Source organism: Pelodiscus sinensis, chromosome 19 (assembly GCF_052426305.1).
Source record: "Pelodiscus sinensis isolate ZL-2025 chromosome 19, ASM5242630v1, whole genome shotgun sequence".
NCBI lineage: Eukaryota > Metazoa > Chordata > Testudines > Trionychidae > Pelodiscus > Pelodiscus sinensis.
The window spans coordinates 32,115,534-32,130,206 of NC_143070.1; the positions used below are offsets into that span (position 1 = coordinate 32,115,534).

At 51.7% G+C, this 14,673-nt stretch overlaps 1 protein-coding gene and 2 non-coding genes across 3 annotated transcripts; all 3 read left to right on the forward strand.

The window, feature by feature from the left end:
* The first annotated feature begins 903 nt into the window (after positions 1-903).
* Positions 904-5,473, forward strand: LOC149523040 (uncharacterized). The gene is made up of 2 exons (XM_089771350.1): positions 904-2,030; positions 2,313-5,473. The coding sequence occupies exons 1-2, from the start codon at positions 1,862-1,864 to the stop codon at positions 3,671-3,673; spliced, it is 1,530 nt and encodes a 509-aa protein (XP_089627476.1). The 5' UTR covers positions 904-1,861; the 3' UTR covers positions 3,674-5,473.
* A 6,757-nt stretch (positions 5,474-12,230) lies between these two features.
* TRNAC-GCA (transfer RNA cysteine (anticodon GCA)) lies at positions 12,231-12,302 on the forward strand. The gene has a single exon. It is a non-coding gene; the product is annotated as a tRNA-Cys (tRNA).
* Positions 12,303-12,764: 462 nt separating this feature from the next.
* On the forward strand, positions 12,765-12,836 carry TRNAE-UUC (transfer RNA glutamic acid (anticodon UUC)). The gene has a single exon. It is a non-coding gene; the product is annotated as a tRNA-Glu (tRNA).
* Positions 12,837-14,673: the final 1,837 nt, after the last annotated feature.

Consider the following 14,673-nt stretch of genomic DNA (forward strand, 5'->3'; position numbering starts at 1 on the left):
GGTTCTCACCATCATGCCCATGTTGTGCCTTGGCCGGAGGTGTCAGTGGAAGGGCCCAGGCAGGAACGGCAGGTACCAGAGTTTTGGGGCTGGCTGCAGCTGCTCTTAGGGTGCGTCTAAACTACAGGGTAGGGGGTGAGTTATTATGCAAGGGGCTCCGAACCTGTCTGACCAGTTACCTCCCAGGGAGTGGAACAAAGGAAGGAGGGCGAAGTCAGCCCTGGCGGCAGGGCAGGGCTGGAGGAGGGTCAAGTAGTTTCTGTTGGGGATGATGGAGGCAGCCTAGGGAAGGGGCTGGAATTTAGGGGCCCGGCCCAATCTCCCCCATCTCTAGGGGGGCTGAGACATCCTAGGCCTGCCCTGTAACCCGATTACATCTATGCTGTACTGTATCCTGGAGACGCAATAAACTCCCTCTATTCTACTGGCTGGTGGAGTCTGTTTGTGCCACTAAGGGGGGGCAGCAGTCGGGGAAACCCCGATGCGTCGTAACAGCCGCGATTGTTTAAATCGCGGCTTCAATTCCCTTGGCCGATCCGCCTCATCTACATGGCTCCATCGACGGAGCCATGTAGTTTACACACACCCTTAGGCTACGTCTAGACTGGCATGATTTTCCGGAAATGCTTTTAACGGAAAAGTTTTCCGTTAAAAGCATTTTCGGAAAAGTGTCTAGATTGGCACGGACGCTTTTCGGCAAAATCACTTTGTGCGGAAAAGCGTCCATGGCCAATCTAGATGCGCTTTTGCGCAAAAAAGCCCCGATTGCCATTTTCGCGATCGGGGCTTTTTTGCGCAAAACAAAACTCAGCTGTCTACATTGACCCTTTTGTGCAAAAGGGACTTTTGCCCGAATGGGAGCAGCATAGTATTTCCGCAAAAAGCACTGATTTACAGTAGGAAGTCAGTGCTTTTGCAGAAATTCAAGCGGCCAGTGTAGACGGCTGGCTAGTTTTTTCTGGAAAAGTGGCTGATTTTCCGGAAAAACTGGCCAATCTAGACACAGCCTCTGTGTCTGCAGGACCCCTTGTGCTGAGCCCCTGGAAGGAAGGCATCAACTCAGAGTCCTTCCCTGCCTCTGGTAGATTCTGTGCAAGCCAGAGGGGCACCAAATGACAGGCCCGACTGGCCACAAAAGGAGGGTTGGTGCTGCTGGCAGAGTCAAACCAAGGCTGCAGAAGGAGCTGAACAGCAGGAGAATCTAGGAGCAGCAGAGAAGCAGCCCAGCCTGTCTCTACCTTGGCTGGCCACAAGAACAGGCCGGCACTGCCCTGGCTGTCTGCAGGGCTGACAGCTGTTGTGGGCACCCAGGCACAGTCAGTCAGGATCAGGAATATGGAGCATAGGCAGGGCCTGAAGTGGCCAACCAAGGATTCATTCTCCTGATCAGACAATTCCCCAGCCTCCTTCTGGCTCAAGTAGAGCATCTGAGCCCAAGAGCAGGACACGTCCAGCCCCAAGCTAAGAGCTCTGTGGGCAGAGCCCACAGGGCTCTAGAGCTCTGCTGGATCCTTTCCCTCGCAGCCCTAGTGACCTCATGTGGCAGCTCAAATCTGAGTCCTGGCTAGAGGTGTCTGTCATTCCTGAAAGCCCTAGAGCTCTCCCCTTATGAGCAGTGTGTTCCTCTCCTGCCCAAGTATGCAATAGGCCCTAAAGGAGACTGAGTTGTATCCTGGAGAGTGCAGCAGAGCGCCCAGTTCCCCATGGGAGTCTGCTGGGTTATTCCCAATATGGTGGTAGGGTAGGGGGAGGATGGAATTAGTCTTGCCTGGGATCTTGTACCAGCCAGAGACAAGTCTCTGGAAGGTGGGGAAGGAGCCTGTCTGGGTAGGAGACTCAGATCCTGGCTTTGGAAGCAGGAATGGCACAGACCTTAATGAACAAGATCAGCACTTGGTTAATTGCTCCCGAAATAGGATTTCCAGTCTTCAAAGCTCATGTGCTCTCCTGGGTGGAGCGAAGGGAAGAGCTGCAGATCCCGGATCTCCAAGGCTGTGAGGAAGGGGAAATCATCAGTGACAACCACACAGGTGAGATATCAGCTAAACTGACTCAAACCAATTTCTGTGTTCTCATGATGTTGATTGTGTGTTTTCATCAAGTCTGACTGGCCCTTCAGCCTGTCTCAACTCCAGTCTGAGAGAGCTGGGTGGGGAAAGAGTTATGGGGGAGCAGGGTGAACTCAGCTCATGATTATTGAATCTTTCCAGCCATTCTTTGGGTTTGTCCCCCATTTTCTGTTCACCATTCAGAATTTTTCTTTCAGCTCAGCACAGAGAATGACTCCTGTGTGGTTTCTCTCTCCCTCCCAGCAGGTGATGGGATGCTGAATGAGAACAGTGAGAGGAGTCTTCAAGAGGAAGGACCTGAGCAAATGGCTCCATGTGGGGTATTAGTGGAAAGATCTGAAGGGCATGTTTCTCAGAGTCCTGAGCAAGGAGAGACTTGTGAGAGTCAGCGTAGTCTACAAAGGCAGCAGGGAAACCATCCAGGAGCAGGACAGGATAAATCCAGTCAGAGGATCAGAAGGTTGAAAACAAACACAGAAACTGTTCCAAAGAAAATCCCCCATCAACATTCACCTTGTGCTTGCAGTGACAGTGCAACTCCTAGTAAACATGAAAGAGCCCAAACAGGAGAGAAACCCTTCAGCTGCTCTGACTGTGGGAAAAGCTTCAGTCAGACCTCAACCCTTGTTATCCACAGGAGAGCCCACACAGGAGAGAAACCCTTCAGCTGCTCTGACTGTGGGAAAAGCTTCAGTCGGAGGTCACAGCTTGTTATCCATAGGAGAGCCCACACGGGAGAGAAACCCTTCAGCTGCTCTGACTGTGGGAAAAGCTTCAGTCAGAGGTCAAACCTTGTTATCCACAGGAGAGCCCACACAGGAGAGAAACCCTTCAGCTGCTCTGACTGTGGGAAAAGCTTCAGTCGGAGGTCACACCTTGTTATCCATAGGAGAGCCCACACGGGAGAGAAACCCTTCAGCTGCTCTGACTGTGGGAAAAGCTTCAGTCACAGGTCAGGCCTTTCTAGACATAGGAGAGCCCACACAGGAGAGAAACCCTTCAGCTGCTCTGACTGTGGGAAAAGATTCAATGACCTCTCACAGCTTGTTATCCATAGGAGAGCCCACACGGGAGAGAAACCCTTCAGCTGCTCTGACTGTGGGAAAAGCTTCAGTCAGACCTCAACCCTTGTTATCCACAGGAGAGCCCACACAGGAGAGAAACCCTTCAGCTGCTCTGACTGTGGGAAAAGCTTCAGTCGGAGGTCACACCTTGTTATCCATAGGAGAGCCCACACGGGAGAGAAACCCTTCAGTTGCTCTGACTGTGGGAAAAGCTTCAGTGACGGGTCACAGCTTGTTATCCATAGGAGAGTTCACACAGGAGAGAAACCCTTCAGATGCTGTGATTGTGGGAAAAACTTCAGTCGGAACTCAGCCCTTGTTATGCACAGGAGAGCCCACACAGGAGAGAAACCCTTCAGCTGTTCTGACTGTGGGAAAAGCTTCAGTCAGAGGTCAAACCTTGTTATCCATAGGAGAGCCCACACAGGAGAGAAACCCTTCAGCTGCTCTGACTGTGGGAAAAGCTTCAGTCGGCGGTCACACCTAGTTAGACACAGGAAAACCCATACAGAAGAAGCTATTCACCTGCTCTCACTGTAGGAAATGCTGCAGTCATAGGTCACACCTTGTTATCCGTGAGAACTCTCACAGGAGAGAATCCTTTAACTGCTCTGACTTTGGGAAATGCTATAGCGAGAGTTCAAGCCTTGTTGCATATAGTTGAACCCACACAGGTGAGAGACCCTATAGTGGGGGTGAGCAAAATTTTCTCTGTTGGTAGAATCCAGCCTTCCTAAGACTTTGATCCTGTCCACAAGGCAGTGCCAGGCCCCACCTCCAAATGAAGATGTACTGAGGGGAAGGAGCTTAGCCCCACCCCCTCTTCATGCTTTGTAGCCACTAGAGAGGAGGCAGCGCTAGGCTGAGTCTTTGCCACACAACCTGAGCCCGGCACTAGAGGCACTGCTGCCACTGCACTGCTGGCCTCCAGGGCCACATAGCCATGTCAGGGGTGCCTCTGGGGCTGTTCCTGGGCTGCGTGGCTGCAGCAGCAACACCTCCAGTCCTGGACTGAATGGGAGCAGTAGTGGTGCCTCTGGTGTCCGGTGTCTGGTCCTAGTCTGTGTGGCTGCTGCTGCAGCAGTAGAGCCTCCCTCTGGGGTGATGAGGACAGTGTGGCTGGAGATGTTGCTGCAAGGGGTCCCAAAGCCAGGTAATATTTGTTGTCCTTCCCAGACACTCCCTCCCAATCTCCTCAATTCCCTTTTTCCTGGCAGCCAGCACCCCCAGCTTGCATTGACACAGTCTTTTTTTCTTGCACCCTGTCTCCTGACCAGACACTGCACCTTCCCCCCAGGCCAGACATCTGCCTGCTTCTGCATCCTAGATCCTTCTTCAAGACCCCAACCCTTTCTTGAGGCCCCTGTCATGTTATTGGATTTTAAGGTGAACATACTCACCTTAAGATCATTGCTGTACTCACGGGAAACTGCCCCAAATTTTGTACAGATTGGGTCATGCGAGGTGTCAAATGATAGCTGATGTTGTGCTGATTCTATGTGTGGTATTCATGTACTTGTTTGGAGTTTGTATGGGAAGTTAAGACTATGGGCTCTGCTGATGCTGCGTATGGACTGCCTGTCATGAGGAAGGAATGTGCAATGAGTTACTATGCTAATTTGTATGGCTCCAAGGACAATGGTTCTCAGGGTGGCCAATACACAGCTAAGGAATGCATGTGGAAAGCTGCAAAGCAGCCAGGGCACAATGGCTGCTGGCATATGAAACAGGTCACTTGACCATGTAACTAGCTCCAGCTTGGGAGACACCAGAAATGAATATCAAATGCCATGAGGGGGCTCCATGTGCCTTGCTAAGTACAGAGACACGGGAAGGATTTCTGACCCATCCTGATATACAATGTATGCCAAAGACTTTTATGCTAGCAGTTTGTAACATCTCTGCTAAGATCCTGCATCAAGAACTTGCTGATTGATGTATACAATGTATTCTCCTTAATAGCCTTACTCTCAACCTTTTCTTTCTTTTATTAATAAACCTTTCGATTCTAAAGGATTGGTCCACTGTGATCTTGTGGGTAAGATGGAAAGTATAAATTGACCAGGGATTCATGCCTGGTTCTTTGGAACCAGGTGGATCTGTTCTGGGTTGGAGAGATTGGGCTGTATAACCCCTCACCTGTGTGTAAGCCCAGGGCTGAGTGTGGCACAGGAAGAGCTGGGGTATCTGAGGGATTTTGCTCATGAGGCTTCCTGCAGGCTGGATTGGCAGCTGAAGTACTCAGTGTAACTGGTTTGTGGCCTGTTTTGGAAAGGTCTCCAGTCAAGGGCTGTCAGCAATTTCCCCTGAGTGGATTCCCTCAGCGGTGCTCAGGCCTGGCCTGGCTGGCCAATCACAGCCCTGCCCTCTCCAAGCCTTCTGTAGATTACTGTTGCTAATGGAAACTCACTTAATTACATAATTAGTCAAGCCATTTTGCTAGGGCTGCATCTGGGCAGTTGCATTTAAATTATTAAAGAGATTAAACCTTTTAACTTTCTCATGTTAGTTGATCAAACTTTATTTTAAATTAAGTAAAATATTTATGTCCAATACATACTGTGGAGGTAGGCCTCGCTAGCCTGGCCAAAGACTGAACCGTACACAGTGCGTCCTGCGTCAGAAGCAAGCTTCCTAAGCAAGTTGAGCATGAAACCACAATGCTGTTAAACAAACAAACAAAATCGCAGTGCTTGTAATTTATCTTGTCAAGCAGAGATTACCATTTAAGGATAAAGTGCCTTCTGTTCTCTTTTCTCTGTAAATTTCCACTGTGACTTTGTAAGAAGGTATAAATATCTCAGGCATTTGAGTGTGAGGAAGGGGCTTGTATTGGTAAGGGGTGACTCCCTGCCATCTGTGACAACCCCCTCCCCCACAGCTGGGTTATTAATTTGGTTTTGTCTGTCTTGAACCCTAAAGCTAGCGTGTGTTTATTTCATGACAGCTGGGAGCAGCCGAAGCCAAGAGCCTTGTTCTACTGTGTCAACAATCTCTGAGGTGGCATAAAATCCCCTCTCCAGTTTCTAACCCTGAAATATCATCTTTATGATGTCATTCCTGGCCTCTTGATACAGCCTTTGAACTCTGACTGCAGAGATATGTCTACACTGGCGGGTTCTTGTGCAAGAATGGCTGTTCTTGTGCAAGAATCCGCAGAGCGTCCACGCTGCCCACCTGTTCCTGTGCAAGAAGATTTAAAGTACGACGTGGTAAGAGAGGACTTCTTGTGCAAGAGCTATGCTCTTTTTTAACAGGTGTAAGCCCTCTTGCACAGGGGCTCTTGAACAAGAGGGCAATGTGGATGCTCGGCAGGGGTTTCTTGTGCAAGAAAGCCCTATGGCTAAAATGGCCATTGGAAAGTTCTTGCACAAGGGAGCATCCACACCGCCATGGATGCACTTGCACAAAAGCACAGCTCACACATGGCAGTGTGGATGTGTTCTTGCGCAAAACTTCTTGCACAAGAACCCGAAAGTGTAGACATAGCCCAGATGTTTGCTTACCAGAGATGCCAAAATAGACTAAGCCATCTCGAGAAAGGCTTTTGCCAAAGCCAGGGATTGAACCAGGACCATTCAAATCTTCAGTCTAACACTCTCTCAACTGAGCTACTTTGGCAGGTGTCTGCAGCTGTCTAAGGCCGACGCTTCTCTCAGGCATGTTTTTTTTCTGTGGCAGTATACAAGAGAGATGCTGTTCTCTGTGGCCCTGCAAGGCAAGATGAGTTTTGCCTGCCCCCCTCTGCCTGACTCGCACTTGGCCCCATTCCTGCCACTTTTCTCAGGGTGTTCCAGTGGCGACCAATGGGCAGAGTGAGTTTCATAATGTGCACCACTAGTGAGGTCGTTTGCGCTTGTGCAGATGTGTGCTACTGTGGTACCCACCAGTTACTCACAAAGAGCTTAGCTAAATATAGTTTTATAATTTGATAGAAGAAACAATTCTGAAACAAGGGATAGTTAACAAGGTACATGACTTCATATATTTAGTATGAAATCAAAAAGAACATTAACGTTACAACACATTCCATAGTTATTTCGTATCTTACGGGGATTGTTCCTTTGAGGCATAAAACAAAATTGTCCATCTTCTTGATTTAGCAAACAAGCTATGATGATTCATATTGCTACATGAAATGAAATCGTTGTTACACTTTATGATGGAAATTAAATATTCTGTTATTTAATGATCTCAGTTCGGAGTCCTGTTTGAGTACATCTACATTTGCTCCCTAGTTTGGACTAGAGATGCAAATGTAGGTGACCAAAATTGCTAATGAAGCAGAGATTTAAATATCCCCTGCTTCATTAGCAAGATCTTGCCTGGCTCGCTAGTCCAAATCACAGTTGATTTGAACCAGTAAGTGCGTGCCTGGACACGGTAGTTCAAACCAAAGCCCTTGGTTCGAACTAATGTTACTTCTTATTTTTTGAGTCCAAGGTGTTGTCCTGGACCATAAACCAGAACAGCTCTGTCCAGGGAAGGCACCATGGCTTAGCTGGTTAAAGCACCTGCCTTGTGAACAAGAGATCTGGGGTGCAACTCTCAGTGGTACCTTGTTGTAGTCTTTGTCCATGTTTTCCTAAGTCCTTCTGAAACACAGAAGAGACCTCCCCTGGCCACCCATAGAACTGCTGGTTCAGGAAAAGGCTGATTGGGGAGGAATGTTGAGAAGAAGGAAACCACAAGCCTGGAGTGGTTGCAGAGGCCATTGTGACTGGCAAGGCAGTGGGAGAGTTTGAACTCCCTGGATTTCCTACTGGAGCTCTGCTTAAAGCTGCAGGATCTGACTCCAGAGGCTGCCCTTAAATGCAACAGAGTTTGAGCTGGTTGTAGCTCTGCCTTTGGCACAGGGAGTTTGTACTAGAAAGAGGCAGGCTGGGTGACTAAGAACAAGAGGCTGGGCATTCCCTTCATTGAAGGGTTGTCAGATCATCGTGAGAACATTGCCCGGTATGCCACTTAAAAGATGGGGTGGCAGGGAAGAGTAGGAATGAGACTGGCAGGGGGCTAAAGCAGCAGGGTTGGAGTGACCAGGCCAGCTGTGCAGGGGGCAGGAATGTCTCTGCTTTGTTCTCACAACTATTCTGGAGGACACTTGGGGGACGTTCGACTCGCCAAGGTCCAGCCAGGGGAGCGGACAGCGGAATCTCTCTTTAAAGGACACGAAGGCTCCTCCACACTAATACAGACCCTGCTGAGCCTGCGTGAGAAACAATCCTTGCTTTAGGGCTATCCTGTGTAGGGCTTCATCAGCCCAGGGAGCAAAGGGCAGGCGGCATCCCCAACGATGCACAGGGGCAGGTCCACGTCTCCGGCCCTGAGAGTGCGGTTGGGGAAAAGTGCTGGGAGGCACCTTCTGGTAGAACCTGGAGCTGCAAAATACGTTGGCATCACGTGTCTTCTCTGAGAATGGACCCATGTCCTGAAAGGGACAGAAAGGGGCCTGAGAAGAGCTAGTGTAGCTGAGCAAGCCATGCAGGTGCTTGTCTTCCTGATGGTCTAGGGGCTAGGATACAGATAGAATACAGCCCTTTCACCGCTGTACCCTGGGTTCGATTCCCAGTCAGGGAAACCAGCCTTGTCATGAAACCTGTCTGGTCTTTGCCCTTTTCTATCACAGGGAGTGCCAGTGGGTTGAGGGAAGGGAGGTGGAGGTGCTGGGGTGCCAGAGGCAGGCTGTAGCTGGGAGACCTGCCAAGCACAATTCTCAGGCAGCTCCTTCCCTGTGTGGGCAGCACAGGTTGTATGGCTGGGTGAATAAGAGCTTGTTGGGATGTGCTTTGGCTTCCTTATCTGCAGGCTCCCCAGAGAGAATTTTGTATCTATGCTGTGGTCTGTCTGGCTCAGCGGGTGGGTGAGATGGGCTGGGCCCTGGAACTTACAACCTGGCTGGAGCTTGCTGCTTCCCCGATACCCTCCTGTGTGGTCCCAGCAGCTGCCAGGCTCTGACTCTTGCCACCCTGGCACTAACAGGTGCCTCCATCTAAATTCTCTTTTAAATTGGTCTCTATGGGCCCTCTCAGGGCATTTTTCTCCTCAGCAGCGCACAAGAGAGAAGCTGTCATCAGTGGCCCTGCAGGGCAAGATGAGCTTTGCCTGACCCCTCAGCCTGACTCCCTACTTGGCCCCATTCCCGCCTCCATTCCTGGGCTGACCCTGTGGCCGAAGGGACTGCGGCTGCTGCTGACAGGGAAGAAGCTAGGAGGCAAGGTGCTGGCAGCAAGAGATTCCGGCTGCCTCTTTGCCCTGGGTCTCAGTGCGCCATGCCGGCCACCAGCCACGTTGACCAAACCTCAAACCATCTGGACTAGACAGCCCACGTCACAGGGTGTGTCTAGACTACAGAGTTTTGTCGACAAAAGTGGACTTTTGTCAACAAAACTATACCTGCGTCTACACTACCGCTGAGTTCTGTCTACATAACGTCGACAGAACTCAGCAGTTTTGTCGACGCTGGTAAACCTCATTTTACGAGGCATAACGCCTTCTGTCGACAGAGTTTCTGTCGACAGAAGGTGTTATTGCATGTAAACTGTCCTTTGCGTCTACATTACCATGTCGACAAAGCAGCTTGCTTTGTTGACAGAACTCAATGTAGTCTAGATGCTCTTTGTCGACAGAAGTTTTGTCGACAGTATCCGTCGACAAAACTTCTGTCGACAGAAGCCTGTAGTCTAGACGTAGCCACAGTGAGTTGCTAGTGGTCTTATCAGAGAAGAGCCATTGGCAGCTGCAGAGACAGCTCTGCAGCTGCCGGAGGCACCTTTCTGAAAGGGCCATTTGTGAGTTAGAGTCTGATAGGTCAGCTAGATCAGTTGGTTAGAGTGTGGTGCTAATAATGGTCATGGGTTCAAGCTCTATGCTGGCTACAGAGATATTTGCTGTGGAGACTGCCCCTCCCTGAGACACCAGCTGCCGGTCTCTCACTGTGTTGTGTGCCCCTTTGGAAGTCTGCTTGCTCAGGGCTCCAGGTGCCTCCCACTCGTGTAAGGAATGACACAGCCCTGTTCTCTAGTCCAGAGTGAGTGACTCTCAGCCCATGTGAAACAGGAGGGCTCATTGAGCATCTGACACAGCACAGGGACCCAGGCAGGCAGCAGGGGCTGCGGGTGGGGAGTGAGGGCACCAGAGGGGGCAGGGAAACAAGTAGCACCAAGACTGTTGCCACCAGGGTCTGGCCACCCAACTCCCTGCCCAGGCTGTTGGACCCCTGAACTACTTCAGCTGCCAGGTCAGCCCGGGAGCTAAGGCAGGAATGGGGGGAAGGAGCAAGTCAAACTGCAGGTGGCAGGAAACACCAGTCTTGCCTTCCTGGGCAGTGCATGATGGCGTCATGTTTGTGACACGGCTGCCAAACAGCCTGGACAGTTACTAACCGACCAGACGGGTTTATTGGTGGGAGCCTTAGATGCCTTAGAGCCTTAGAGCTCCTCAGTGTTGGGAGCCTTAGATGAAACATTTAAAGGTCTGTGGTTCAATCCCAGGCTTTGCCATGTCTCTCAGTGCAGCAGGGCCCTCTCTGCTCCCCTGGCCATGCTCGTGCCCTGTCATATCCCCTCATCCATCCTGGCAGCAGCCCATCTTTGCTTCTAAACCTCCCTCAGAGTGGCTGCTTCAGCTTCCTTGGCTAAAGTCCCCTCCCCCTGTGCGTGTGGCTGGCAGGGATTGCTAGAGGGATCCATTTACATGTAGCTTCACTGAAACCCCCCTCATTGGTCTGCAGCCTGCACCCCAGGTCAGTCCATGTGTGTTAAAGGGCCTCAGGGAGCACAGAGCAGAGGGATCCCCTCGACACACACAGTCCCAGCCCCAAGCCTCCCCCATATCCCAGGTCCTGTGCCCTGACTTCTCTACCATCCCACATCCTCTCCCCTGCTCTGAGCCCCCCCCCCCCTCTCACACATTCCCAAAATCCCTGCCTTGAGCCTCCCACACTCCACATTTTAATTTCTTACAGGTACTGTCCTATCACAACCCCTCCCCCAACTTCCTGCCTTGAGCCTCCCTCCGCCCAAGGGGTGGTGCCCAATAGAACAGTCCCTGTAAGAAATGTGTCACTTTCACCCCTGGGAGCAGCTCAGCCACGCAAAGGGGCTGCCTGGGGCAGGACATTAGCCCTGGAGCGCAGGGGTGGGTGTGGCAGTGACATCACAAGGGCCTTTTGCAGCCCCTCAGCTTATTGGCTAATGCATGTTGGGAGGTGATGACCTCACAGAGAGTCCATGACAGTGGCCAGGTGGGACAGGCTGCAGGGCAGGGGCCATCTCAGAGACCCCCCATGGCTTTGCTGCAGGGAGTCTCCTTGAGAGTTGCCCTTGAGGCCTTTTTGGAGCCTTCTCTTTTCTCACAATTAGCTGACCTAGAAGGCCGACATCTCTGTGGAGAAGGGAAGAGTCTCGAAGAAGGCCCTGCTAGTATAGCAGGGGAGGTAGCTCAAAGTGCTTTCTTTGCATGCAAGAGATACTGGGATTGATGTCCACATTCTCCAATAAGGGGGAAAATCCCAATTTTTCTTTTTATCATCAGAGCCAGCCAGGGGGCTAAGTGGCTCTAGTAGACGCACCCACACACACACTTTCTACTTGCTCTCCCCAAAAGTCAGCCACGCTGGGGCAGAGAGCTGCTGAACACCAGCACTCCTGGGCCAGGCAGTGGCAGGAGCACTGGAGACAGGTTGCAGGTGGGGCAGAATTAGCTCCACTGGAAAAGTGCTGCCTTTGCCCACGAGAGGTAGCAGGATTCACTTCCATCTTCTCCCACCTGGTGCTGAGGGGCCCGCCCCTTTCCTGCTGCCTCAACTTTTATTCCCGCAATGCTCCTTACACCATGGCACCTACAGCTGACACCAAGGGTGGCACCTGGGTGTCTCAGCTCTCAGGTTGGCCTCTGTTCTCCTGGCTTCTCTCCATCCCCTTCATTGCTCAGGACTCTCTGTCCTGCCCCAGCTCTGCTGCTTTCAGGGCAAATCCCTTGTTAGGACGAGTCACAATCTGGGGTCCGTGAGGGTCCCTCCCACCTGAGATGTGTGTTACATGAAAGCCTCTTGTTCTCTGCCTTGTTCCCAACACTGGCTGCAGATGCCAACTTTCATGGGGGTGTAGTTCAGTGGTGGAGTGTTTGACTGCAGATTAAGTGGTCCTTGGTTCAAATCCAAGTACCCCCTTGGAGAAGTTTGTTTCTATTGGCAATATTTTCCTTTCCAGTTCCATCACACTCTGGCTTTACATTGCTTGACATTCTTGACATTAATAAGAATCCTTAATGCAGAGCTACTCAACTTTGGATGCTCCAGGGGCCACAATGAATGGCATTTAACCAGGATGGACAGGGCAGGTGTCCCTAGCAGGTGTATTCCAGAAGCTGGAAATGGGCGATGGGAGGGATCATGTAATAATTGTCTGTTCTGAGGATTCCCTTGGGAGAATGAAATTGGCTGCTGTCCTGAGACAGGATCCTGGGCTAGCTGGACAACTGGCATGGCCCAGTCTGGTTGCTTTGATGTTCTGTTTGGTTTCTGTTCTTGTCCCCTCTGGGCAAGGGAGAATGGACCCTCCCCATCCTGAAGTGGACAGAAAATGGCCTGTGAAAGGTTAGTGTATGTGAGCAAAAAGGCTTGTTTTATGTGTCCCTGGTGGTCTAGTGGTTAGGATCCAGCACTTTCACTGCTGTGGCCTGGGTTCGATTCCCAGTCAGGGAAGCCAGCCTGAACTTTCACATAACAACTGCCTAGTCACTTTTCTCACCTCCTTACCACATGTTACAGCAACTGTAACCTAAGAGGTTACTTCAGGCCCCTTTCCCACCTCTCCCTTACTGCTAAGACAACACTTGCCATTTTCAGAAGGGGCAGAGCTGGTGACTCAAAGTGCCCCTCCCCTCTCCTGCATGGGCAGCACTACAGGAAGCTCTGACACACACACAGCACTAGCCCAGTGGGGCTGGGCAGGGAAAGTGCTGTGGGCTGGCAGTGGATGGAGTGGTGGTTCACATGGCAGCAGGACAAGCAGTTAGGCTGGGTTTGTGGATGTTCTTTACTGCTGCCCTGTTGCCCTGTCTCTGTTCTCTGCCTTGCCCCTGGTCCTGCCTGGTCCTGCCCAGCTGCCTCCCTGTATGGGCTGAGCTCAGTGGCTGGCTTGGTCACCTGCTCCACTGACACCTCTGCTCTGTCTCTCAGTGCATCCCAGGCAGCTGAGCGATTGTGCCCTTGAGTGGCATTCTCAGCCAGCCAATCAGCTTTGTGAGGAGGATCATGGAGGCGGGGCAATGAGCTCTCTTGTTAGGCCAGCAAGGAAGCAGCCAAAGCCCCCCCCCCCCCGCCCCCAGGGAGCCAGCTGGAGATCATGTGGAGGGAGCAGCTGCCTCTCCCCTGTGTAGCCAGCACTTTCCCAGTGGGGCAATTCTGCCCCCCCCCCCCCCCCGGGCCTGTCTCCACCACTTCTGTCCCTGCCAGGCAATGGGAGGCTGAGTCCCAGCAGCTTCCTGCCCCAGCATGGCTGGTTTTGGGGGAGACAATGTAGGAAGCAGGAGGGAGCTACTGGAGACATTTAGCCCCAGGCTGGCTCTACCTTTGTAAAACAGGGATTTTTTTTTCCCATTAGTGGAGAATGTGGGTATGGATCCCACTATCTCTCATGTACTAAGCAAACACTCTATCACTTGAACTAATTCCCCTGCTGTAATAACATAGCTCCTCTTGGAGGCTCTTACCTTCTCCACGGGGACGTCTGTCTTCTAGTTCAGCTAGTAGAGGGAAAGGAGAAGGCTCCAACGAGGCTCCTCCTCACACTCATGCTTGTGACCCTCATTCTCTCTCTGGCCTCAAGGGCAGATCTCCAGAAGGAGACTCCCTGCAGCAAAGCCATGGGGGGCTCTGAGAGTCCCTGCAGCAAAGTCTCTGAAGTTTCCTCTGCCCTGCAGCCTGTCCCACCTGGCCATTGTCATGGACTCTCTGTGAGGTCATCACCTCCCAACCTCCTTTAGCCAATAAGCTGAGGGGCTGCAAAAGGCCCTTGTGATGTCACTGCGACACCCACCCCTGCCCTCTAGGGCTAATGTCCTGCTCCAGGCAGCCCCTTTGCATGGCTGAGCTGCTCCCAGGGGTGAAAGTGACACATTTCTTATAGGGCCTGTTCTATTGGGCACCACCCCTTGGGCGGGGGGAGGCTTAAGGTAGGAAGTTGGGGGAGGGGTTGTGATAGGACAGTACCTGTAAGAAATTAAAGTGAGCAGTGGAGTGTGGGAGGCTCAAGGTAGGGATTTGGGGAGTGTGTCAGTTGGGGGGTGGGGCTCAGGACAGGGATGAGGATGTGGGAGGATATGGGAGTCAGGGCATGGGATTAAGGATGTGGGGGGGGCTTGAGGCTGGGACTGTGTGTGTGTGTTGAGGGGATCAATGGGACTAGATTCCCAGCTCCCTCTGCTCTGGGCTCCCTGAGGCCCTTTAACACACAAGGGCTTTCTCTGCAGCGCACTGAGGAGAGGAACCCCTGAGCCAGTGATGCCGCTTTGCCGAGGTTGGCAGGGACAGAAGGCAG

What these genes read in the sequence shown, in the direction of transcription:
- LOC149523040 (XM_089771350.1), top strand. Translation starts at nt 1,862, where the DNA reads ATGGCACAGACCTTAATGAACAAGATCAGCACTTGGTTAATTGCTCCC. An exon ending in CATCAGTGACAACCACACAG is followed by an intron (nt 2,031 to 2,312) that starts GTGAGATATCAG and finishes TCTCCCTCCCAG; the next exon opens with CAGGTGATGGGATGCTGAAT.